This window comes from Aplidium turbinatum, chromosome 7 (assembly GCF_918807975.1).
Source record: "Aplidium turbinatum chromosome 7, kaAplTurb1.1, whole genome shotgun sequence".
Classification (NCBI taxonomy): Eukaryota; Metazoa; Chordata; class Ascidiacea; order Aplousobranchia; family Polyclinidae; genus Aplidium; species Aplidium turbinatum.
Window position 1 is genome coordinate 33,609,519 of NC_137478.1, and position 27,057 is coordinate 33,636,575.

General features: G+C 38.9%; 3 protein-coding genes across 3 annotated transcripts; 1 reads left to right on the forward strand and 2 right to left on the reverse strand.

Moving 5' to 3' along the window:
- Window positions 1-3,457: 3,457 nt before the first annotated feature.
- On the reverse strand, window positions 3,458-4,795 carry LOC145773957 (uncharacterized). The gene has a single exon (XM_082585082.1). The coding sequence runs from the start codon at window positions 4,793-4,795 to the stop codon at window positions 3,458-3,460; it is 1,338 nt and encodes a 445-aa protein (XP_082441208.1).
- Window positions 4,796-4,818: 23 nt separating this feature from the next.
- On the reverse strand, window positions 4,819-6,240 carry LOC145773958 (uncharacterized). The gene has a single exon (XM_082585083.1). It carries the CDS (start codon window positions 6,238-6,240, stop codon window positions 4,819-4,821), a length of 1,422 nt encoding a protein of 473 aa, XP_082441209.1.
- A 7,045-nt stretch (window positions 6,241-13,285) lies between these two features.
- Window positions 13,286-18,253, forward strand: LOC145774292 (uncharacterized). Its single transcript, XM_082585495.1, has 6 exons — window positions 13,286-13,481; window positions 13,998-14,073; window positions 14,715-14,803; window positions 15,251-15,358; window positions 16,195-16,251; window positions 17,251-18,253. The coding sequence occupies exons 1-6, from the start codon at window positions 13,365-13,367 to the stop codon at window positions 17,671-17,673; spliced, it is 870 nt and encodes a 289-aa protein (XP_082441621.1). The 5' UTR covers window positions 13,286-13,364; the 3' UTR covers window positions 17,674-18,253.
- The last annotated feature ends 8,804 nt before the right edge of the window (window positions 18,254-27,057 follow it).

Consider the following 27,057-nt stretch of genomic DNA (forward strand, 5'->3'; position numbering starts at 1 on the left):
CACCACCACTTCTATTTTTAAGATGTTCGATCGTTATACAGTCGTGGCCAAAAGTTTAAGACCAGACTTCAGCTGCAATGCAGAATCTATCAACAGTGTCGTTACAAAAGTACAGAACTTTCTCGTAAATGTGTTTCTTTTCATTGCATTCTACTTCATGAAGCTCTTGTTGCAAAGAAAATGAAGAGGAAGTAATGATGAAAATGTTACGACTTACACAAAACTACTCCTAAAAGTTGTTGGTATTGTTCAATATACCTGAAAGTACAAAGCTATGTTCAGATTAAAAAACTTTTATTTCATTAAAATTTCCAGCAGCTGTAATGAAGCCTACACCAACTAAAGTTATTACTGTACAATAAATATCCCTCCGTAGTAGGTTAGGCTACGCATTAAACAATAAGAGATTTGCTGATCAAATTGTTGGAAAACTTTATGTAAACTCAGTCTTGAAAATTTATCAAAAGGGCTTTGTGACTAAAAAAGTGTAGAAACCACTGCAATACGTTATGTATATGCAATACCTGTATATGACATGACTTCAAAACGAAGACTGTAGTGTAACGTTCGCTTTGTCTTTTTGTTTGCTACGTTACAGTGACGTATTTTGTTTGTCGTTGTTGACCTTTGCTCTATTTGAACTGTCTAGATCAGTGGTCTCCAACCTTTTTAAGAAGCGACCCCAATTTAAGCGAAAACGAAATCAGCATTTACATGAGACCCCATTTTGTTTTCCAATACAGAGAAAAATATTTTAAATAATGCTGAAACTAAATAGGCCTAATACGAGTAAGTATGCACAATTACAGAGAAATGTGGCTACACAAAAGTATTCCAAATGATTGTTTGTTTGTTTGTTTATCTTTATCCTGCATTGTTTTTAAGAAGTTTCACATGAACGTGATTTCCCGAACACAAAATTATCAATTTGTTTCAACATTTAATTTGCACTGTGCGATGGTTTCAATTTGGTCAAAAAAGTCATTGGGTGTATCTTCAATCCTACGTTATACTGATAGTGAAATTGAATTCAAGAGATTGCAATTAACGTTCAAAAAACTCAGATGGTTTATCCATGCAAGCAACCTGGATAATTTTTTTTTCAAAATGACATTTAAGTTTATTTTTCTTCGTCGATTCTTCTGCGAGAACTTTATGACACTTTGGTTTGCGATTTGAATCAGTAAAACCAAGTTTTAAAAAAGCCTCGTCATATGATCTTTTTCTGGTATTTTATGCTGCCATTTTTATGTAATATTTAGCTTTTCTTACTAGCTACAAATTAACATTACCGTACTAACTGCAAAGCAAACCGAAAACAGCCGATAAAATGTCTGCACACTACACCTGCATAAATAACTATTCGCTCGTTCTAGAGCAGTGATTCCCAACCTGGGGGTAATTACCCCCAGGGGGTAATTTGCCTATTTTCCGGGGGTAACGAGACCCGATTTAGAAACAGTGAAGCAAGTGAAGGTTGTAAACTTTATAAAAGCGAATGAATTGAATAGCCGTCTTTACAAGGAACTGTGCAAGAAGATGGGTTATAGATCCGAAGTATTACTGTACCACACAGAAGTACGATGGCTGTCTCGTGGCATAGTGATAACCCGCCTGGTCGAACTTCGTAAGGCTGTCCATGTTTTTCTGATAGAAAAGAATTCCGACTTGGCTGAATACTTCTCTAACCAACAGTGGATTTCCCAACTGTGCTACCTGGCTGATATCTTTGGTGAATTGAACTAAGGCAATCTTTTAATTCAAGGCAAGAATGTAACTGTGATCGACACCAAAGTACCCAGAGCAGCATTTATCGCAAATGTTAAATTGTGGAACAAGCGAGTTGGAAGAGGTGCAGTTTCAGACGCATGACATGTATCTCGAAGGTAATGGACTTGAATTGACAGGGGCGTTGAAGGAGGACATAGCTGAGCTTACCACTTAGGCCAGCTGGCCAAGAAGATGGACAACTACTTTCCGAATTTGAACACGGCTAGTCTCCAATGGTGCACTGAGCCCTTCACATGTGATGACAGCCAGGTGGATGATGACGACTTTCCGGCCAAAGAAAAACTTATCACTCTCCGAATCAATGAACAAAGCGTTGAAAATTGATTTCAAGGGGAAAGGCTTGGATTGGAACCCTTCTGGTTTAGCAGACTCCAGGATACACCAACATTAGCGACACGGGCATTAAATATCCTGACATCTTTTTCAACAACGTATCGCTGTGAACAAGGATTTTTAACTGTCTTGGGAATGAAGACAAAAAAGCGCAATCGCCAGGATGCCGAAAGCGACACAAGAATCGCCCTCAGTAGCCTACCACAAAGCCCAGGATCACAAAGCTGGCGGCTGAAGTCCAAGCCCAACCTTCGCATTGAATGTTTACAACGCATTGTTATCTTGTATTCAGTATTGCATTGCATTTTGATTGTCACAGTTAGCCCTTTGAAATACGTAGCAATGAACACTTTTGTTTTTGAAAATTGGTCGTGGGGGTAATTGGCTCACTTCTAGGTGGAGATTAGGGTAACAGCCAAAAAAAGGTTGGGAACCACTGTTGTAGAGTCACCATGAATACAAAAAGTTAATCTAAACTAGCATCGTAGTCTTTTTTTTTCGGTAATAAATTGAATATGGTGAGTTTTGGCGACCCCAGGAAAAGTTAAGGTGACCCCACATGGGGTCGCGACCCACAGGTTGGAGACCACTGGTCTAGATTGCTAACAACAACACAACACATGAGTTTTAATTGAGTTTCACGTGTTCTTATTGTGCTTTTTTAGACAATCTTTTAAACACAGGTAACTTTGAGATTTCTTAATTTGCGACTGTCCAGAGAAAAGCACTTTTGTAGAATGAAACAAATCGATTTACAGTACAATTTACGAATTCCCTTTCTCAAGGATTGACAATTATTGAAAAACGAATAGGTCATAATGGTTGTATAATTCAATGAAAAGTGACGTTATATCGTCGAGAAATAAATGGTTGGTTTAACGAAAATGAATGCAGGTGCAAACACAAATGCGACAGAGGCAAAACAATTCCAATCAAAGAAAAACAGGTGGCTTTTTTAGTACAGTAGACTTGCAAAGGAGAAAAAAGAAACCAAATATTAACAAACGAGTCACAAATGAATGCAGAGGGCTTAAATAACAAATTTGGCAGTAACATTCCCTCCCCTTTAAGGCCTCGTACATTTGTTCAAATACACAGGTATAAACAACATGAGAAAACAAAATCAGCACAAATTTACATTGGTTTTGCAGGAACGATCAAGCATAACTTTTGAATTGGTCTGACAATCAAGGACTGTTTAGTTTGAACGGTAACGCTACGGACAATGCCATTTTTGTCGGAAAACGTTTGAATTACGCGACCCATGAGCCAATTGTTTAATTTACACCAATGTAGGTGAATGGAGGTTTGTTTTTTTTGTGTGCTGATTTTTTTATTTTTTATTTGCAAGGTTTGTGAGTCTTAAAGTCAGAAATTTATGCTTACAACGGAAAAGCCAAGCAACGATTCTTTTCAGCTTGCACCAAGAGGAATATTGACCCAAAAGATATTCCAGAAAATGGGATTCGCTTTGGGTTGCAAAACACGTTTGCTTTGGTTGTTTAATTTCTGGGTCATTGTCCACGACTTCGAGAAATTCTGGTTGCTTAGGCCATTGAGATTGTGGTTTCCATAGAAATTCAGGGCCGTTCTTCCATTGATTGCAATGAAGAAAGTTTGGAATTGAGAGACCCCTTGAAGCATGATCAGCAGGATTACATTTAGTGGGAACGTATCTCCATTGGGAAATTGTTGAAGCATCTTTAATCTGTTGAACTCGATTTGAGACGAAGGTATGAAACGCTTTGTTTGAGTTGTTGAGATAGCGCAAGACAGTTGTGCTGTCGGTCCAAAAAATTGACTCTTTATTAAGATAAGATGCCTTTAACTCTCTTTGTAGTATTTTTTCAGAGCTAATTGAGATTGTAGCAGCTGATAACTCCAATCGAGGAATCGTTATTGGTGCAAGTCGAGTTTTTCCCAATAATAAGCAACAGTGAATACTGTTTGTTGTGGCGACTAGTCTAAGGTAAGAAGCAGCACCATAGGCTTCTTCCGATGCATCTGAGAAATGGTGAACTTGGGCGTCTTCGACAGCACCAAAATATAAAGGCTTATAACACCTTGGAACGTTAAATGATTCCAGCATTGGCTGAAGTTCTAACCATTTTGTCCACGTGGTGAACTCTGGTTGTGGAATAGGCTCATCCCAATCTAATTTCAGTTTACAGAGCTTTTGAGAAAGCACTTTCAGTGGCTGTAGAACAGCAGCACCAAGACCAAGAGGGTCGTATATAGAATTGATTACTGAAAGAATGCCTCGACGTGAAGCTGGTTTAACCTTTTTCTTTATTTTGAAGCGTATGGTATCGTTTTCCACGTTCCAATAAAGTCCAAGAGCTCTTTCAGCAGGTAGGTCATGTCGAGAGAGATCCATAATTGACTTGCAGCGCTCTGACTTTGGAATTGATTGGATCACTTCTCGGTCATTGCTTATCCATTTTAAAATGCGAAAGCCACCCTTGGCCAGTAGCTCACGAAGTTCCCTTACCAATTTAACTGCTTCTGAAACATTTGCTGTTGAAGCCAAGCAATCGTCTACGTAGAAAGACTCTTTTACTGTATCCACAGTAGTTGCACTGAAAAGAGATGAGTTGTCCTCAGCTGTGCGTTTTAAAGCAAAGTTTGCACAACTTGGGGAGCAGACAGTGCCAAATATATACACGTTCATTCGGTATTCTTGTAGGGGCGCTTCTAGATTCCCATCTTTCCACCATAAGAATCGGAAGTGATCACGGTCTTGTTGAGGAACCTATACTTGGTGAAACATAGACTGTATGTCTCCTTGAATGGTATTGTTTCACGGCGGAAACGAAGAAGAACGCCGACCAGGTTATTTGTGATGTCTGGGCCTTGTAATTGAGTATCATTGAGGCAGATACCTTTGTATTTGGCAGAGCAATCAAATACTACTCTGAGTTTCTCGGGTTTTTCTGGATGATATACACCATGATGTGGAATATACCAAGTTTTTCCATGTATTCCAGGGACATCGGTAACGTTTTCGGCGTATTGATTCATGATCATGTCATCAACAGACCTTTTATAGTCCATGTAAAAATTAGCGTCCCTTTCAAACTTTCGTTTCAAGCAATTAATTCTTTGGAGAGCTTGAGATTTGTTAAAGGGTAAGTTTAGGTCCGGATTTCGAACGGGCAAGTCGATTTGGTAGTGCGAGTCTTCCAAAAGTTTGATACTAGAGTTAACAGATTTCATGAATTGAGCTTGTTGAACAGATAATTCGGGTTTACAGTTAACAATTGAGTCAACAGCGTCAAAGCACATGTCGCACATTGGATGGGTAGAAGTTTTGGTAAAGAAAGCTTTAGTTTTACTTTGATCCTGTTTGCTGTTAGGACAATTCACTAGCCAACCAACGGCCGTTTTGATGGCATAATAGCCACCTTTTGCTTGTATTACTTCTTGTGGTTGGAGAACGTACGGATTGTCATTGCCGATAAGGAGTCCTACCTCTGCGTCAACATCGGGAATCGAGATGTTTGCAAATTCTGGAAAGTGTTTAGTGTCTTCTAGAGTAGGAATATCTGTATTTGAAACAGGAATTTGAAAGGTGGAGTAGAGAGAGCTTAGAGAAATGTATTTGTTTTCGTCAAAATCTGACATTTCGACATTTGTGACCACTTTTACCTTGCTACGTTTGCCAGTGTTGTTTAGCGTGATGGTACAAATATTAGTTTCTTGACAGTCGGCAATTTGTAACTTTTCTATCAAATCATTTGTTATGAAAGATGTTGTACTTCCACTGTCCAAAAACGCTTGTGTAGTGATAGTTTGATTACTTCCTTGCAGGCGAACCTTTACTGGGATTATGGGAAGCAGACTGCGAGAATTTGTTCGTGTGTTGACAAGCCCATTGCGTATTGCTTGTGTAGGTTGATTGATATTAATTTTTTGAGTTGTTGTGTCTTTAGGTGTGATATTTGTGGTGATTTGTGTTGCATCTGGGGGATGCAAGAGAGTCGTGTGGCGTTCAGTGCATCCTGGTTTCATGCAAGGGTCTTTCCTTTTACGTTGATATGCCCAGTGACCAGCATTTAAACAGCACTTGCAGAGTTTGTTGTCGATTACAAATTTAAGCCTTTGGTCAATATTCATCATTCGAAATTGTTTGCATTGATTGAGAAAATGTTTATCTCTGCACAGATGGCATGTCCTTTCATGGTTCGACGATTTTATTTGCGTTGCAAAGGTTACGCTGCTCCTACGTTTGGAGTTGGAATCAACGAATTGTTTTTTAGTAGATTTTAGAATATCGCATGCCAAGTTGGTCGTTTTTCTCGTTTTGCGCGAGACGTATCGTGATAGATCTGAAAGGCTTATTTCTTGATTTCTTTCATGCAAAATTACGTCAACTTCGCGTAATCAGCCAGAATACCAGCCACTTGGCAAGCGTCTTATTATTTTTGTTATGGTATCCATGTTGTCCATTTTCTGCAAGTAATTGATGCCAGACAAAGTACATACTGCTAATTTGCATTCATCAAATGCTGGCATTTGCACAACAATCTAACCTCTTAGTGTAATTTATTAAGTTAAGAATCGATTTCGCTATAGTAATAGCATCTTCAGCTAGCACATGTAAAAAAAGAAGAAAATTTGAAAAATACGTAAAACGAACAAATAAAGCAAACTCCGATGTTATCAACACGCATAAAAATTATATTTTAAATAGATGGTTACATAATATTAAAATCAAAACCTGCAAGCCTAAATCTTAACTGGTGTTCTCCCACGATTTCCAACAATATTCTGGTACAAAATTCAAGAAATACATTAACCTGATCATCCGTCTAGTAAATTATAACAGTTTAAGAAGGCGAATACAAAGAAAAAACGCAATTTAGTTTCAGTCCATTGCCGTAAGTTTATATCGATAAAGCGTCAATAAAGAATAAGTGTAAATGGGCATCCATCTAGTAAATTATAACAGTTCAACAAGACGATTACAAAGAAAAACGCAATTTAATTTCAGTCCATTGCCATAAGCTTACATAGACAAAGCGTCATATGCAGGAAGTAAGTTCCGAAGAGAACTTGATTACAGAATCCTTGTTAGAATTTTGAAGAGATGGGCCGTTTATGACGGAATCAACACATGCGCGAGCTATTTGAAATTTTTGACCGAAGGTTTGTTGTAGCAAAGCTCTTGCTTTTGTGTAACCTTCGTGGGGAAGCATGTATTGACACCCTTTTACCAAACTGTGCGCAGAGCCTTTGGTGTATTGCAACAGATAAAAAAGTTTACGTTTAGGCTCTGTGAAATTACAATCAATTAACGTATCAAATGCGTCTATAAAACCACAGTATTCAGCAGAATTTCCATCAAAGATTGGGGGTTCTACAGACAACAGTGGAGACGGGTTGATAATAATATTTGGAATTTGTTTCGAGTTTACTGATTGATTATTGTTTATTTGATTTAGTACAGGGGCCTGGGCGTGCGACGTTCTCGGCTCATGTCTCACAAACTGTCTATTTGCTACTGCTTGTGCAGGATTAATTTTGTTTGACACAACAATAGGTTTGTAGATGTTAGACCTGCTGGTTTCTACGTCACTCAACGTTAAATCGGATAACATAGGAGACACAGCATTATTGTTTACATTAGTAGCTAAATTCGATTGAAATTGTCCGTTTATATTAACATTGTCTTTAAATATTTTATTGCGCTCACCACCATCTTCTTTCGAAAGTTGGGCAATCGTCTCTTGGAGCTCTGCCTTTAGTTTAGCTTCCTGGATTTGTTGCAGGAATTTTCTTTCTTGTTCTTCACGTAGCTGACTTTGTTTTAGGACCATTGTTTCAAATTCTGCCCTTGCTTTCGCTTGCTCTTGTTCCAACTCGCATAGTTTTTTTTTTTTGATTCCAGTCGAGCTAATATTACCGCCTTCTTAACTTTAGCGCTCATTGTTGAGGAGCGGCTTTTGCTAGAATGTTTGTTTGTTTGTTTATCTTTATCCTGCATTGCGGGAAAGCGGACTTGAGCGCTATGCATCGGTGTACGCCTTCCGACGAACACCTGACCCACGCTGCAGCCGACGGCAATGTCTGTTTCCGGTTGTCTACTCTACTTATGACTTAAATTTGGTACTACCCATTACTCGAAATCGATCACTGGGTAGTGGCAATTATCGTAAAGTTTCTTGCCCAGAGAAACAACAGCAAGTGCGGGTGGCTAGAGTCGAACATGCAGACTCTCGATTGCGAGCCCAACGCGCTAACCACTCGGCCACGGCCACGGCAATTTTTGCTAGCGCTGTCGCTTGGGTGCAGACTGCCATTTGTTGCTTGTTGAAGCCTTTTGGATTGTGATCTTGTTGTCACCTTTGATGTTGGGGGCTCTGGATTTGTTGATTCTTCGGCATTTGATTTATCTGCCGCGTCTTTCTCCTTTACAGAATTTGTTGCCATTTTCTTGACATTCAACTTCGCTCACTTTCAACAACGACGACTTTCTTGATTTGATTGTCTAAAAACTGATGTAACGTCCGCTTTGTCTTTTTGTTTGCTACGTTACAGTGACGTATTTTGTTTGTCGTTGTTGAACTTTGCTCTATTTGAACTGTCTAGATTGCTAACAACAACACAACACATGAGTTTTAATTGAGTTTCACGTGTTCTTATTGTGCTTTTTTAGACAATCTTTTAAACACAGGTAACTTTGAGATTTCTTAATTTGCGACTGTCCAGAGAAAAGCAATTTTGTAGAATGAAACAAATCGATTTACAGTACAATTTACGAATTCCCTTTCTCAAGGATTGACAATTATTGAAAAACGAATAGATCATAATGGTTGTATAATTCAATGAAAAGTGACGTTATATCGTCGAGAAATAAATGGTTGGTTTAACGAAAATGAATGCAGGTGCAAACACAAATGCGACAGAGGCAAAAACAATTCCAATCAAAGAAAAACAGGTGGCTTTTTTAGTACAGTAGACTTGCAAAGGAGAAAAAAGAAACCAAATATTAACAAACGAGTCACAAATGAATGCAGAGGGCTTAAATAAGAAAAATTGGCAGTAACATGTAGTTCAAAATCACGTCATTTGCATGTTCTCTTACGGCTAAAAAATCTGATGCGCGGCTGATCGGTGCGGCCGCAACAGTAACATATAAACCTGCCAACGATGATAATGGAAAATTACGACGGTTTTGTCTATTGCGACGCTTTTCCTCTTGGTTGTGGTTCCTCATACTTGGAGACGGTGTTATGCACAGTGAGCCTCCACTCATCTCTATCTTCTGCAAGGTTAATGCAATGTCGAGCGTCTAAGTTGCATAATTTCAGTGATTTGTTAGAGTGTCTTTGAAGCGCTTCCTGGGGGCACCAACATTGCGGTGGCCTGTAGAAAGCTCCTCAAATAATGTGATTTTGGGGAGTTTGGGATTTTGGGGATTTTGTGATTTCCATCCTGGCAAATCTACTAAGTAGCCTACTTGTATAGGCTCTCTTGTAGAGGGTTTGAACTACTAACACGGAGTTGGTTATCGAGATTGGCAGAGTGAAGTTTCCGATTGTTGTTGCCAGGAATTATTCCATCCATTAGATGCCGCTGAAGAAGAGCATTCCTGAAATGCGTTGCTCAAGCGCACACCCCGAGAGTCGAACCAGCGCCGCGTGAACTTGAGCCTGGTGCTTAACCACCGAGCTATAAGGAAGCAAACATGGACGCTTATTTAAGTTACAATTAATATTAAAAAATTTTTAGCAAATAAAATTGATCTGAGCTTTGCTATTGAAATTTTTAGAATATGACGGAGAAAATTTGACTAAAATTAGGCTTAGATAGGTGTTGTGGTACATGTGGGAAGAACTTTTTTAAAAGAAATGCAACGTACTTTGTTGTTCTGTTCGTTGGGAGATGCTGTTCGGATGCCCGTTACGCTGTATTTTTTCTTATTGTCATTGAATGGAGGATTCATTACAAGCTCCCTAAAGCTAGTCGTTCAGTAGCAGACTAGGTGCAGTACTTTTTGTTTCTCACAATCCCACAAAAAGTTACCGGAGGTTTGCCATAAATACGTTACGCTTCATTGAGCACTGCTTCACGCCTGAATAAAGTTGTTTGCCTCAACGACAAACAAGAAATCTCGAGTCTCGAGATGCATCTACGATTATTCTACGCAAGAGCAGGTGGTTTTTCAGCCTGAAGCCGGCAAACAGAGGAATTGCGTCATTGATAAATGAAAGCTTTAAACCTTCAGTTTTGTAATATTGCAATGTATAGACCTGAGTTGTTATTGAAACTGTTGGTGCCAAAGGTAAGTCAAGGCAGCCACAGCCATCTCGTTACAGACGACAGATTCAAAGCAAACGTTCAAAAGGCAAAATTTTAAACATTTTTACCGAATTATGTTTTCCAAAAAAATATAACTTTGTGACTGAAAATGAGGATTTTATCGCTAGTTGATAATTTGGTTCCTGTTTCAAAGATGACAAAGTATTATGATTAGTTGTTGGTTACTGTGAGCGCAAAGTGTCAAGCAAGTTTAGTATTGTATATCTGCAGAGTGCTGCGTTCTCTCATTACTATTAGCTACTGCAGTCTTGCCAAAGCTCCTGCTGTGACATACTGTACACAAAGAAAAATCCGTATTTTTTAGCTGATTTACAGTGTTGTACGTTGACCTGAAGCTAGCACGGTCAGTTTATGTTTTAGTTGATGGAAGTGATAGCGCCGTCAACTATTTTGCCGATTTTAAGCGTCACGCGTTATGCGTCATTTTTCGTTTGCATGGAAACTCTTGTTTCACGATGGTAGTTAAATTTTGTTTGACGTTTTGACTTTCAGACTGATAGCAATGAACAATCTTTTTCTGTGGCAGCTGATCGTCTATCCAGTTATGCAGTTTCAAGTTTGTTTATTATATCCTGGGTTAATCTGAGTTGAGAAAAGACGAAATCGTCTTTTGCAGCTCGAAACAGTCTCAAAAACCAAACTCGTTAGAAGTCGAATACTCAAGAATGGCGCACTAACGATAAAGAACCTTTGTCCATGCCGACAGTTGATGGCCTTCAGGGATCGGCAAATAGTGGGTCGCGATCCAAATGGGCTTAATACACGGAGACGACCGTAATAAAATTGATATTAAATTGCAACGTATTTTGAGCAAAATTATATGCTTCCGAAACGTTTCGGTGGCGAACAATTAAAAGTATTATTTTTTGGGTCACGTCAACAATTATTTGCGGACCCCTATCTAGGCCCTAGGCAATCAGGCCCGGATTTAGGGGGGGGGCAGAGGGGGCAGGTGCCCCGGGCCCCCCGACTTTTGAAGGGCCCCCTATGTGGAAAAAATGTGATTTTGTGTTATTTTTTCTTCCTTTCAGCCTTTGAAGTTTCTTTAAAATGGTGTGCAGTGCTGGATTGATGCTATTGTAGACGCAGAGGTGGTTTTTCGCGCCGTAGGCGCGAAACATTTTTTTGCAGGGGGCCCCCCGATCTAAAAGTGCCCCGAGCCCCCCATCAGCTAAATCCGGCCCTGTAGGCAATCCCAGATGTCGGAAACCTATGGATCGCGAGGTATGGCTCTTTTGATGATGGCATCTGGCTCTCCGATATATTCTAAGATGGCACTTCTTAATTAGCATCTTAATTATCAATATTGCTGCAACTCTTTTTGTAACTTTCCATAACGTAACAATCCTTTTGCGACAATTAGGCAAAACAGTTACAATACAGTCTCAAAACATAGGCCTAATACCTGCTCTTTATTTGTAGCTATTGTTGGCCTAAACTTGGTGAGGCGAAATACTTCTGTTTTGTGAGACCCTGGCTAAAATAGCTCTAGAAATTAGTGCTGACGCTGACGCCGTCAATTTCTTTAAGAGCTGACGCAGTACTTTACGCCGTAAAGTTTTTAAGCAATTTGCGCTGACGCCGTCAACTTATTTCATTGACGCGTACAACACTGCTGATTTATCACAAAAAGTTTATATTAAATTTCTAAAAAAAATAGATTTTTTCACGTCTAATGCCGTAGTAACGTCTAATGGAAGATAAGATTGGTTGGATGATTTAGTTTTTGAATCTTTACCTTAGTTTACGTACTTTAACGTCAACGAGATGTCGTCGCGCGGTACCGGATGAACGAAACGCGATCGGGAATTTTAATTTCAGTGGAAGTGTTTGTTTGCCATGTATACTTTGTTACGTCACAGGTGCTGCTAAGCTACATGGCGACTTGATGTATATTTGATTATGAGGCAACCGATGCGATGAAATCTTTACAAGACAAGATAAAAGTCTTCAGTGTTTAGTTAAAGGACTTTGCAAACATTTGCCTATGGTTTCAGGGTTAGGGTTTTGGACACACATTTGATGGAATTTTTTTTAAATCTTTGTGGTTTCCACGAAGTACTGGCAATCCATCAGTCGCAACTTTGCTACAAACAAAGTCCCAAATTCGGGCAAAAATGTCCAGTTAATTCAGAAAATCGTAAATTTTTGCGTTTTTAAAATTATATTGGATAAAACAAAATTTGGGCAAATTTGTTCGCAACAGAAAGTGTTAAACAAATTTCCATTCGGGAAACAAATTTCCATTCGGGAAAAGCAATTTTTTGTGATTATCCAAGGAGCTAGAAGCTTCGCCCCCAGACCCCCCAACGCTATGTCGTCTTCTCTGATGTGCGATCCACACAGCTACACTACAAAGAAACACAATACATTTTTTCCTTTTTTATTTCTTTGTTTGTGTCAGACAAAAATCCAAGTCGTGTTACATGCTACCTGAAAAGTGTTTCGGTGCTCGTAGGCTACTGGTTGTTTAATTTTCGTGGTTGCATATGAAATATTCACCGGACCGCCAAAATATTCAACTTGTCAAAATGAACCTTTGCTAACATTAGTTGAGTAGCCCTGAGCTAGGAGATAAATTAGGTGGACACCCATCAGTCTTCTTTAGCACCTACCAATGCCATTGAGTTGCGAACTTCGTGCTAACTAGGTGCTCACAAAAAGTTTAAAAACAAGTTTTTATTAATTCAAAAAAGGATTTTTGCTAAAAGTGACAGATTTCTTGACACCCAATTATTAAAACGATTTCAAGATCAATAAATTTTCACCCAAATGTAATATCTATATTTCTTTTCCGGGACAGACGCCAGTGCAGTAAATATGATCCTGTGAAAAATAATAATATTCCGAGTAGATGCTGCAGTGAAACTATTTACCTCAAGATTCAGTCGCTTGTGGATTCGAAGCGTGAAAAAATGCGAACAATCAGTTGGGGTATCGTCCACGTTCCTCTGGTGAGCTGCTACAGAGTCTGCTTTTGTTGGAAACGGCCCCTGCTCCAGTGCGTCTCAGGTTGTGGATGGAAGATGTTCGTAAGTTCCATTGTGTATTCATTAACGTTTTTGTGACTTCAAAATTCCAACAGAATTCATCAATTTAAACTTTGAGCCACAAGTTTTCATGAATGCGAAGAAAACTCAAATAAAAACCCCGAATCTTATCTGCTGCCAATGATGGATGAAGCGAGAATTGTGGTTCAGGACTACTAAAAACACCCAAAGACTGATCAAAAAGATTTTAAATTTTTTGAACAGGAAATCGACTGGAGACCATAGAGGCTGAAATAATTTAAAATGAAATATTCTCTTTAAGGCACTGAGGTGGAAAAATTAAAACCCAAATCGAGTCTGTCTAGAATAATTCTGTCTAGCCCAACTGAGAGTCAGCTTAACCAGAACTAACTTTTGGAATTAAGCTTGGGGCCCAGCTGGTAAACCTAAACGTTTATACGATGTAAACTGGACTACTTTTGCTGTCTCTGGGTAGGCCTATTGTCTTCTCTTCAACATGTAGCTCTGATGTCACTTTTGCTTATTATATTTCCCCAGCTTCAAAGCACTCTGCGCCTGATTTTACTCGTCTGCTGGGGAATGGAAAAGATCGATTACAACCTTCCACAAACAGGTAACGCATGACACAACAAACCTTAACTATGACGTCACAAATGTGGACTGGTTGTGCGGTGCTGATCTTCCAAATCCGTCGTCGATTTTGACGAATTCTGCAGTTAACTTGTTGAACTACCAAGCAAGTAATCGAATTTAACATATTTGTATTATTTAACATATTATTTACGTTTATTTCAACGTTTACAGAAAACAAAAACTAGATTGAAACAAATTTTGAACGTTTTCGACATCACATGACATCACATGACATCACATGACATCACATGATGTCCTCTTCAGGAATATCATGCTGCATTTTTTTCTACATCTGCACAAAATACAAAGGTTAAATTTATCAACAGGAAAACTTATCAACATACTGTTAACTTATCAACATGCTGTTAACTTATCAACATGCTGTTAACTTATCAACATGCTGTTAACTTATCATAAGCCTGTACACAAATCAGAAAAAATATTTTTAAAACTCTTGCCACTTTGTAAAAGCAGTGAAGTAAAGTACCACTGGATGCGTTTGTGACGTAACAAATGTTTGCCACTCTGTGACGTCAGCTGCGTCGCTTCTTTATTATTTATTATGCTTCCGAACGGTTTTCAACATCTTTTCTCATTCTTCCATCCAACGTTGATCTTCAGCGACCAAGATCATCGGGATCTACGTTGAAATCGGAATTCTTGGACTTCAAGTTGTCGATGGGATGCTCACTATCGCCAGCTCGTGGTTTGTAAGCTCTACAACTTTTTACATTGAAAGCCAAATATTTTGCTGGAGATGTGTTTTTCTTTAACCATAAACAAATAAAACATAACAACCACACAGCATTTAACTGTTGAATACCGTTAAACGCCGTGTGTTTGTTAGGTTTTATTTGTTTATGGTTAAGGATATACACGTATTTTGTACTTTTGTTGCACAATAATGCACGCACGTTTGATGCCACGATGTTGCCGGACATCTTGCAGCTTCAAACTTAAAGGATTTTCAAACATGGGTCATATCCGACTAATGAGTTGAGCCGCGCGATTAGCGCTCAACTTCAGATTCTCAACCTTGGCGATAGGGCACGCGTCAGTGGTTCAATTCCTGTACATAGATGCTAACTGCCACGATGATCAAGTTTTAACATAAACTATTTTTCTTTAAGATAATTTTAAAATATATTCTGATGCAGGAAAACATGAAGATGCTGTATCCGGTGCTGGTCGTCATTCCAGTTTGTTTCATTGTTGACTTCACAGTAAAAGCTACTTGCTACGGGCCTCTCTTTCTTTGGCCAAGTGTAAGCATAATCTCGTAATCTGTCTGTTGTGATTTATCCTACACAGTGTAAATGGTTGCTAAATATGAAAACTCATTTTGAAAAATTGAAACTTTGTTAAGTCTTGGGCTATGTTGAACTTCCCGTGCGGTTTCGGTTTAAGCTTTAAATATATTTTGAGTGAGACACAAAGTTCGTAGAAACCACAATAACCATAAAAACTTCAATGGAAACAGCACTAGCTCGATAGATTAACTTACTTTCCTCTGGACACACTTTGGTAGTGATGCTTCACGGTGCCCTTGGTTGCGCCCAACCACCCAACGACCGCCCAACCACATGATGGCCTGCCTAACCACATGATGGCCTGCCCAACTACACGATGGCCTGCCCAACTACATAATGGGCTGCCCAACCACATGATGGCCTGCCTAACCACATGATGGCCTGCCTAACCACATGATGGCCTGCCCAACTACACGATGGCCTGCCCAACTACATAATATGCTGCCCAACCACATGATGAATTGCCCAATCATAAGATAGGCTGCCCAGCAATACGATAGACTGCGTTTTAACCGTTTAAGCTTGACAAAGGATTTTTTGCACCACCACAAGGTCTCCCAGATAATTGCGTGTTGTGATCCTTCAGACAAATGAAACATGAACTTCTTCCTACATATTTTTGTTCGACATTGTAAAACAACAAGACATATAGTTTATTCGTGTTAACCATCTCGTGTTAATAACTTGTATGAAGTTGTTTGAAAGTGCCATTGACAACATGACACTTAACAACATCATAGGTTGCATTAAATTCGTGTTTTTGATATTTATACGTATTTATGCCTTGACAGGTCACCCCATTTGGAGTGTTTTCCTTGGTTGAAGTTTGGTTTCGAAATTTTTCACAGGTGCGTCTTGAAACTATGGTCAAGTTTAGACATCACAACCTAAAGTGGAGTAATGATATTAATGTGCTTCACATAACGCTGTATCCATAAGAGATAACTTATGGGCTCTCTCAGCACTTTATAAAGCAAACAGTGTCAGTACAGCGGTATAGAGTATATAAGTGCAATTTTGGTAAAGAGGTGACTTTCTTCAGTATCTGTCAGTACATAGGTGTAGTCGAATACATATTACTCTGTCTCCATTTCTTTTTCTGACTACCGACCAGGAACAAAATTCGGTTCTACTTTCAAAAAATCTTTGACGACAGTTAATCTGAACCAGGATTTGGGGCTTGAGGTACCGGGCCAAAATTATTTTTCTGACTACCGACCAGGTACAAAATTCGGTCTACTTTCAAAAAATCTTTGACGCCAGTTAATCTGAACCAGGGTTTGGGGCTTGAGGTACCGGGCCAAAATTATTATCTCAACGCCCTGGCTGTCTTACAAATTGTGCAACAGCTGATGAGGATAGTACATTGTAGGTTACAACTGATTTAACACATTTCACCATGAAATTGAGTTACAGGCTATAGAGTGATAGTGTGATTGTGAGCAATTATCCGCCGGGTGACTTCGTGAACGAAAAGCTTCACGATAAAGCGGCGCTGGTTCGACTCTCGGGGTGTACGCTTGAGCAACGCACGTTAAGGATTGCTCTTCATTCAGCGGCACTTAATAGATGGAATAAATCCCCGGCAACAACATTTTAACAATCGGAAAACTTCACTCTGCCAATCTCGGTGACCGGCCTAGCGTCAAAAGCCTCTACAAGTATGCGAAACTACCAGGAATAACCTATCAAGGCTTGTCATTCCGAAGATAAAGATTCAAACCCACCAAAAAATTACTAAATTAATTTGTTTAAAAATGCTTATACCAATAATTGGAAGTAAATAGTTGAATGTTTGCCTGGTGTCACCAGTTTTGTTGATCATTAAAGAGTTGTCTTTGTTATAGATGTACTGTTGGATTGCTGTGGTCTCGTTCATTCACGAGTCGAAAGGGAAGAAATCCCCTTTTCAAAAGGATGTGTCACGCAATACGTCATTGTCGTCACGGGTGAGGTCACCATTCAGACGTACGTCATCTTTATCGATGCGAGGACGAAGATCGTTTCTTCTCAAATCAAAAGTTTCTGTTGATAAAGAAAGTCAAGAATGTAGAGTTGGCGTGGAAGAAAGGTTGATAATAAATAGAGGAAGCGAAACGAAGAATTTGTTGAACCAACTCGACTATGACGCAAAGATTTCGATGCTTCCATCGTCATCAGACAACCGTCACTCTTTGCAAGTTACCCACAATGCAACTATTCCAGGCAAGTCTAACCACAAACGTGTGGGGGGATTCGTCCCTCAAATTCTCCGGTCGTCTATTAATTAAAGCTTTCTGACGTGACAAAAGGCTTCGGGAAACACAAAGAGAAGAGAACAACAGAGTTCTAGCAGGAGCGCAGGATGAAAATAATTTGAATGCAATTGCACAAAACATCAAAACTTGCCGGGGTTATAACGTTCATTAGGACCCGAATGAATTTACCGGGAAGTTTAAATTTTAAAACAAACAGTTTTGTGCCTCTTGGAGCTGCGGCGGGGGTAAAATGTTCCCTCGCCCCTCCTCAGTTAGCTTACGTTGCCACCATTACGTTTATTGCTTCTTAAATTCTTCAAGCTTTTCATGCTGCCATTCTGTCATGGGCCAATGTTTTGTAATGTGATGAATCCCATTAGAGCGATACAAGAAAACTAGTTGCTATCATTTTACGATTCAGCCACAAATTGGACTTGTCTGCATAACTTCTTTTTGTAAAGTTTATGGCTTTTTGTTGTTACCCAAACAGTTATTAGCACTTTTTTACAACCGTAGCCTATTTGCTTTAAGGTTTTCAAATAGTAATCTTTTTTTGTTTCTTACATTTTCGCATTTAGTTTTTCGTGCGTTCAGATATTGTAGTTTCAGTTAAAACCTGTGGCCAGTAGCGCACCCAGCATGGGGCTAAGGGGGCTCAAGCCCCCCCCAAACCCGAAACAAAAAATGAAGTTTTTGTATATTTCCCATTTATACCTTTTGCTTACAGGTTAGATATGAATAAAACATAACAATACAACAGGGCTGAGAATTACATCAAATATATTTTACATATTTACAAATAGTTTTAACAGTCAAACGTTTTCAGCTTAACTTTAAGCCCTCATCAGGAATATGAAAATACTTAATAAATGCAATTAATTTCAACTTCTTGAAGGTAAATTTACATTAGAAAAAGGCAACTACATACAGTAGCGTATTTAGGGGGGAGGATAAAAGGCGATGACCCTCCCTAATCAGTTAAAAAATACAAATTTTGCAAAAATATAAGTTGTAGCGCAAGACATAATTGCTTGGAGGATTCATCCTATAGCACGCGGGGGGGGAGGGGTGTACTTTTTGCTATGCACCTAGACCAGTGCTACTCAAACGCCAGTACGCGTACCGGTGCCGGTACGCGAGCACTTGGCTGTTGGTCGCGGTCAGTTAGGAGAAATTGTAAATTGAATAATTTGTTTTATGTTGATCAGAACGTCTATATAACAATTTTTAGGCAACGATAATGTTCAATCTGCTTTCCCAGTTATACTATAGACCAGGGATGGCGAACCACTGACCCGCGGGTCACGAAGTGACCCATCACAGATTTTCAGTGACCCACTTGTCTTTTTCTTTACAACTTGGAAATGGAAATGATAGACTTTCAAGAAAGTGCAGTTTGGAAAACAAAATTTGTAGACTTAGATCATCTCCTACAAAAAGTTGAAATGAAAACGGATATGGATGATTGTGACTTTCCTGCTGTTGAAAACCATGCTGAAAATATAATTCTTACAGAGTGGAACTCCCTGCCAAATTCGTTTGAAACTATGAAAAGATTTGCGGTAGCTCTGTTAACGTTGTTTGGTTCTTCATATTCGTGCGAATCTTTATTTTCGCACAAAAATTTTATACAATCAAGCACACGGAATCGTCTCAGCTCAGATATGAGTGCTGCATGTGTGAAGCTAAAAACTACGGATTACCAACCAAGGATAATAAGACTTGCAGAGAAGATGCAGCAGCAAGTTTCGCATTAACATGTAATTAAATGTATGACCCACTTTTGCTTTTTCAAGGATTAAGGTCTCTTTTGTGACCCATGCACTAAAAAAGGTTTGCCATCTCTGCTATAGACTGTTTGGTGGCCGCTACTACGACAACTTCTAGTTACGTTACAGAGAAATGTTATTTCGTAATTGTTATCCATTATTTCAACAAAGTATCGCAATGTTCGATGCGAGATGATCATCTTTTTTGTGTGTTTGTGCTGTGTCCACGTGCTTGACTATACCTGCAGCGTCCAGTAACGAGTAGAGAAGTGGGAGGCTCAATCGATCGGCCACACTCTGACTTCAAAACATCAGATGATTGTAGTGAGTTGAGCATGTTTTTACATAGATTTGTTGAAGCTATAAACCTTGTTCTTTTTTAGAAAGTGAGTTAGCTGTTAGTCAATATTAGCCTATAAAAAGTATAGTTTCAGCTAAGTTTTACAAATGGCAAAGCGTGGTCCTGTGGACAAATATATGAAGCAGAGACAATCAGTTTCAGACCTACATGATGATTCTGATTCAAACGAAAGTAATGCTGGAAGCACTGAATTGACTGAGGTGTTGACTGTAAAAATAAGTCGTTCAAAATTTGTTCGAAAATATGATCCATCGTATGTAAAATTTGGCTTCATTGAATTAAATGAAGCAGAATATCCGAGTATCCAGAATTATTGAATTATTGGAAGTAGCTTCGAGTAGCATTGTCTTCCATTGAACCGCAATTGGATAAGCTGGTTGCAAATAAGCAAGCGCACACTTCGCATCAAAATTCGAAAGACCATTAATAAAAGCGTTTTTTTGCTTGTTTTTTTGTGTATTTGTTACAAAAGTAATAATGACTTTGCTCTTGTCTTTTTTTCGCAAATTGACCGGGACGCCAAGTGATGGAAGGTGCTCAGCCGGTACACGGCATAAAAAAGTTTGAGTAGCACTGACCTTTAGACAACAACATCGACCTAACATTCAAGCTGAAATTCTGAAATTGCGGAGATCGATCTATTTCAAACGAACAGTTTTTCTTCCTTTTCTTGACAATTGCATGGCACAAATTCACGATAGATTCAATGAGCACTGCTCAGCTTTTAAAGTCAGCACATTTCTGCCTTCATTGATTCATGAAGATGAAGACTGCACGATCGACGAGATTTTCGACTTCTACCATAAAATGCTGGATGTTGAAGCAAGCAATTGCTTTGCAGCTACTATTGAATTGCGAAGATGGAGAGCAAATTGGCTTGCAGTTTCTGTGGATAAACGACCTGCGACTCTTGTGGATGCGTGTCAAGCTGCTGAACAACTCGGCACTTATCCGATGCGATTATAAATTACTTCAAATCTTTGCTACCCTTCCGGTTACAACTGTCTCATTGATTGGAACAGTAACTTACTTCTGCAGATTCGCTCTTGATTTCGGACCCCCCTATCTGACGGTATTAGCTAACCTTCTCACCCCGTACTGACGCATCATATGACATTTTGGTAACGCTCCCATGGCCACCTAAAGATACGGCCTGATTTGTCACATTTTGCAGAAATTTCCAAGTTTTCCGAACTTTGGGCGAACGTTTAAATAAATTTTTCTAAAAATTACATTTTTACGCTTTCTTTACTCTTTTCCCCAGATAACACAATAGTTTTCAACATCCTCAGATGTTGAAAACAAAGAAAATTTGATTTCGAAGATTTTAGTCAGATTGTTAATTTTTCAATAACAGTCTGATTTTGCGTTTTTCAACTTACTTTTTCTCATTTGCTACTGCTTCCCCAAGGCAACAAAAAAGTTTTTTGTCATTAGGAAACCGCAAAAAGTAAAAACATCTCAAAAAATGTCAGTCAAGCACTAGCAGTAACTGTAATCAAAATCTGCAAAATGTGATAAATCAGGCCGCATCTCCAGGTGGCCATGCCCCTCCCTATTTAAAAGGTCAAACAAGGCTAATTTTAACCCAATTAGAAAAATTTGAACCAATTAACAGCCATTTTCACCAAATTTGAGCTTTCTGTGTAGGCTACTACCGTTGGGACTACTCTGTGTGTAGCCTACTACCCCCAAACCCCCATTGGCCTCCGGCCGCCGAATCAGCTGCTGCGCAGCTAACCGGCACAATGTCTATTGGCCTCCCCCCCCCTCTAACAAACTTTCTAAATACGCCACTGACTACATAAATAACTACAAAACAATTTGCACTACAGGGAACGTGATACATCAAGTAAATGTTGAGAATAGACGCCTCTCCAGCAAATAATTGTTGGTATTTGCGTTGGAGCGTTAACACAGCTTCCTGAATTTTGGTGTCAAATTGGGATTTGCCTTTGCATAGAATTTTAAATGAGTCAGTAGAGAATTTTTGATCTGTGCAAAAAGAACACTTTATGATATGGTTTTTGATGGCACCTTTCTTTAACTCCCTAAAGTTCAGATGCTCCCGTAGCCTACTCTTGGGTCAAATGTCTGGTGGATATACCGATGTACTATACGTCAATGCCGAATCACACGGATATGTAAAACTGTATACGACATTTGAGCAGAGAGACGAAGGCGTCTGGGACTTTAATAGAAAATAGGCTACGAACAAATTTTGAATGTTTTGTAAGTAGGAAAAATGTCCACATCAAATTTTCTGATTACAAAATTAGTGTTTTGTTTCAAACTGTTTTCGTGCTAGTTGTTGTTTTTGCACTTATTTGTATTAGCAAACGAAAAGCTAATTCTATTTTGTCATACATGACGAAAAAGTGGAGATCTACAGAAGATTGCGAGAGTGGACGTAGGGATAGGAGTGCTGATGGTTCTAATAGCATGGGGTTCACTAGGCCAACTTCTAATCTGATTGAGAGAACGAATCCTGATGTATCGGCACCTGTGGGTTGTGGGCCGTGAGTGCCTTTAAATATTAATCCAAGGGATGGGCATTGGCCTACTGTCACTATTGTCGCAAATCACTCGGCTGACATTTCTGAATTAGCCCCCCCCCTAAATTTTTTTCTGGGTGCGCTACTGCCTGTGGCGATACTTGTAACGGTTTTATTGGACGCTTTCTTGTGTTCATCTCGTAGGCTAATTATAAGCACTGTTTGAAAAGTATTTTTACCTTGGTGGATTGTATTGTAACCACCAGGTAGTGCAGTCCATCGACAGTCTGAAATCAAAATAATCAAATGATCAACACTTTGCCTAAAGATTGCTTTATTTTGGTGGTATTCCCAAAAAGGGAAAAGCCCACCAAGCGAACTGCTTTAATAATTTCTACAAAATGTTATTATCGGTTACTGTCCTATAGTGACCGTTGATTGCGAAATCCTTTTCATGTAATGTACTTCTAGAAGTTTTTGCATGCGTGCAAGACTAGAAGGTTCTCCGATCAGATCGAACAATTTGTCAGGTATAGTAGGTTGCTGGCCAGAACAATGCGTTTGCAGGGGTTCTAGGTTTTTTTTTTATTGAAATTGAATATTTATAATCCCCTAATGACAGCAGAGCCGCTGCTGGCATGACCACGCTCTGATGACAAGAGGCAACGAAATGAGTCTCATGGAATTTCTTTTATCGTGAGTTCGAATTGCAGAATTTAGAACACCAATTCTTGAATGAATAGATTTTAAATTTGAAAATAAAATAATGTGTTATGTTATGGCAAAACTTGTTTGTGTGGAGGTATATAAAGCACTTTCAGATTAAAAAAAAGCAAGGAATTACGTAACTTAAAATTGGCAAATTCCAACAATATGTTTACGATTGGTGAACTTAACAAGGGTGAACTCATGGTAAGATTTCGTCAGAGATGTGAATTGCGGAGATATTGAATAGTTGTTACTTCACAGTAACTTGAAACTGACTCCATTTCTTAAAAGTTATTGTTGATGAAATCTCCGATTTGACGTCATATTGTAACGTTTTGCTAAAACGAAGAGAATTGAAAGCCATCAGTTATAGAACAGTATCACTTGGGTTATTGAATGGAAAACGATTTATCAATATTTTTGTTCACAACAAGTGAGTTTTTTAAGGAACGCAAATATTATAGGAGAAAACCCTTTTGCACACGGTTGAAAACAATGAATATTTAACATGGGTCCCTACAAGTTCTTATGACGTAACGACGTAACATTATAGAACTTTGTCGAAGTTACTGGTCAAAACAAACCGGCTATAAATAATGGCGTAATTTGCGTAATTGATATTGAGATTATTAGTGAGATTGGAAATTGAATTGAAGTTGAAATTATTGAATCTTTATCCTCGAACTGGCAAAGCCTTGATAGATTATTCCTGGTAGTTTCTCATACTTGTAGAGGCTTTTAACCCAAATCCAGTTACCGAGATTGACAGAGTGAAGTTTTCCGACTGTTGAAGTGTTGTTGCCGGGAAATTATTCCATTCACTAAGTGCGGCTAAATGGAAAGAACTTTGGCTCTACCACCATAATTTTATAAATGTAAACCCAATTGCCACATATAGATGTGAAATTTGGACATACAAAAAACGTGACATTAAAAAGTTTTAAAACGTGGTGTCACAGAAGACAATTATACTCATCAGCTGGATAGAAAGAACAACAAATGAATTTATTTCCCAACAAATAGACAATAAATGGGGTCTGATTAACGACACAACCTCAGAACACCAAGATATTTCGGACACATACCAAGAAGCAACTCGTTGGAAAATTCAATGTTGACTGGGATGGTGCAAGGACGACAAAGAATGACACAAACGAACCAAAGGACGACAAAAAATGAAATACTTTGACAATATCAAGCAAATTACGGGTTTAAAAATCATGCCGGAAGCACTAATAAAAACTAAAGGCAGAACAAAATGGAGGCAGTTCAGAAGGAGATCACAGTTGATCAAATATGATCAATCTGTTGAAGAAGAAGAGTATCAAAATAATGAACTTTTGGCTTGCAGCAGTGAGATGGTAAATTTGGCAGATAGGCTACTGTAAGTCCTGCTCCGCATTTTTTTGAGAAAGAGCAGGCACCCTTGCTAAATCAGTTGCAGCTTGTCAGCATTGATACAATGTGTTCGAGTGAGACTGGTGGCACTCAATAAGTAAATAACTTGTTTTATTGAAAAATTTTGGCCTACTTTTTCATTGCGTATTTGTAACTTAGTTAGCCTACATCAAGATTAAGCAAATCAATATAACCACAACTGTAAAAAAAAGTTGTCTGACTTAGAGATCTAAGTAGTCTTTCTGATAGTCATGTGGGGGTCATCCTTGCGGTCTACAGTAGCTAGGGGAAGGGAAGGTAATTTGATACGGAAGGTAATTTGATACACCCCCCCTACAGAAATGTACAAAAAATATTAGTCGAAAATATTGTCATTAGGTGGAAGATCTGTGAAAATAATGCCTACAAAAATTGCACCATGCAGCTAACTCGTGCTTTTATGGCATAAAATTGTAAAAGTGTGTTTTTTGAGTATTTTCGTAAAAATTTTAACTCATGATTGTTTTCGTCTGGAAAATTAAAGAAAAGTTCCTGAAAGATGAAACCAAACTCATTTGACAGTTCATTGATAAGGCTTCAAGGGCATGTCCCGTTTTTTCTGCAATGTGCATCCAAGCACACGAAAATCGGAATTTTATAACTTTCTTTGAAAAAGGTAAATTGATACATGTGGGGAAGGTAAATTGATACAGTATATTAAGTTTTTTTTGTGACTGTAATAAATGTTGTCATTGATCTACTTGATTTAAATAAGTTATTCTTTATTAACAAGACCTGCTACTTTGGGAAACAACCATTATATAGGCTTTCGTCGGCCTACACGCTATCTGCTGTCAAAAAATGAGAAAAGCGCAAAGCATCCCGTTGAATAAGAACTCCAGCCAATCATCCTTCCCATGCCCATCCCGCAGCAGAAGCTTCGCCGCACACATAGGTCTCAACAGTCATCCTTGCACCCAAGCACGCCAACCACATATTAAATTTTCATTTATTGCTTTGCTGTCAAAGGGGATTTCTGTATTAGTTCTACTGTATCAAATTACCTTCCGGCTGTATCAATTTACCTTCCGTGGAAGGTAAATTGATATATTTGAGTGACGTTTTTAAAAATTCAATTAAAAAAAAGTAACAAAAATAGAAAAGTGAAAATGTTTTTAAAAAGTGTGTAAGGGATCAGACTTTCATTTCAGCTTAAAATCAATAGTTTGTGTCACGTAATTTTCATTTAATAGGCAAAAATGTTAAAAGCGTATCAAATTACCTTCCCTTCCCCCACCTTAATGATGCGTTCTGTAAGCTATGTCACCATAGCCTGTGACTTAAATGATGCTTGGGCATAACCAACGCAATACGCCTTTAATTAGCCGAACTACGTCATTGTACTTGTTAAAAAAATCTTTTGACTCTCTGTTACTTTGTTGTATAAATTTGTTTGTAAAGAGCACGGTACTACAACAATGAAGCTGCATCACTCTCCAGCAGTTTGGTTGGAAATTTATTTGAAAAACGCCAAGAAACTTCATCCTTCTCCGATACCGAAGTCACCCGCATGCCATCAAGACCATTTTCATTGATCATCACTATGGGTGGTCCGTTTGTTCATAATTTCTACAAATCTGAAGATTTTTCAAAATGCTTTCAGCCGGAGATGGGTCATAACTATAAGTTTTTGCCCTCAAAAGCACTTTTGAAAAAACGAACCGGTTTCTGAGTTATTTCAATATTTGATAATATGTTCGATCCACGCTCCTCGCTGCTGAATCATCGCTGTCACTCTCACATTGAAATTGTCCATTACTCTCCCTAACATGTCCCTTGGAATCCGGCTTGGAATTCTTCTAATTTCTCTTATAATGTTTTCCTTCAGTCTGTCAATGGTATCAGGATTGTCCTGGTAGACTCTATCTTTCAGATATCCCCAGAGGAAGTAGTCAGGAGGGTTAAGATCAGGTGAATATGGCGGCAAGGGGGTGTTGGTCCTCCTTGAAATCAATTGATCTCCAGGAAAGTACTGATGCAGATACTCAAGGGTACGATTGGAACAATGCGGTGGGGCACCGTCTTGATGGAATACAGCTGTATTCAAGTCGGTCCCCTTCTCCTCCTTACTGCTGGAATGAATTGTCGTCTGAGCAATTTGATGTAACGTTCAGTGTTAACAGTCACCTAGCATCCCTCGTCGTCCTATTGCACACCAAACTATAACTTTTGTTACACTCAAGGGTGCTTGCACATGCGCATGAGGCTGTGCTTCTGCCCAAAATCTCATATTTTGTTTGTTCACATGGCCGCTCAAATGGAAGTGGGCCTCGCCGCCAAAGAGAAGCACATCCAAAAGACTGGGATTGTTCTCAATCCGTTCACTGATTTGCTGACCAAATTTATATCGTTCATCCTTGTTGGCTTGATTTTGAGTCTGAAGAAGCTGAATTTTGTATGAGAAAAGTTGCAAGTCAGCATGAATAATTCTATTGACAGAAGATCTTGAAATCCCCACTTCCTGAGAAAGTCTTCTGGTGAATTTCCGTGGAGACTTCTCCACACGAGTTCGAACATCGTAAACTTTTTCGGGGGTTCTTGTGGTAGAAGGTGGACCACTATGGTTCTTATTGTTGTTAGTCACACTGCCAGTGTCTCTGAATTTCTCCAACAAGCGTTTGATAGTATTCCGAGACGGTGTTTTCCT

Excerpts from the sequence above, each read along its gene's own strand:
- LOC145773957 (XM_082585082.1), bottom strand. The coding sequence starts at position 4,795 with ATGAACGTGTATATATTTGGCACTGTCTGCTCCCCAAGTTGTGCAAAC.
- LOC145773958 (XM_082585083.1), bottom strand. The coding sequence starts at position 6,240 with ATGAATATTGACCAAAGGCTTAAATTTGTAATCGACAACAAACTCTGC.
- LOC145774292 (XM_082585495.1), top strand. The coding sequence starts at position 13,365 with ATGCGAACAATCAGTTGGGGTATCGTCCACGTTCCTCTGGTGAGCTGC. Across the intron at positions 14,804-15,250 it reads CTATCGCCAGCTCGTGGTTT|GAAAACATGAAGATGCTGTA; the intron begins GTAAGCTCTACA and ends ATTCTGATGCAG. Across the intron at positions 15,359-16,194 it reads CTCTCTTTCTTTGGCCAAGT|GTCACCCCATTTGGAGTGTT; the intron begins GTAAGCATAATC and ends ATGCCTTGACAG.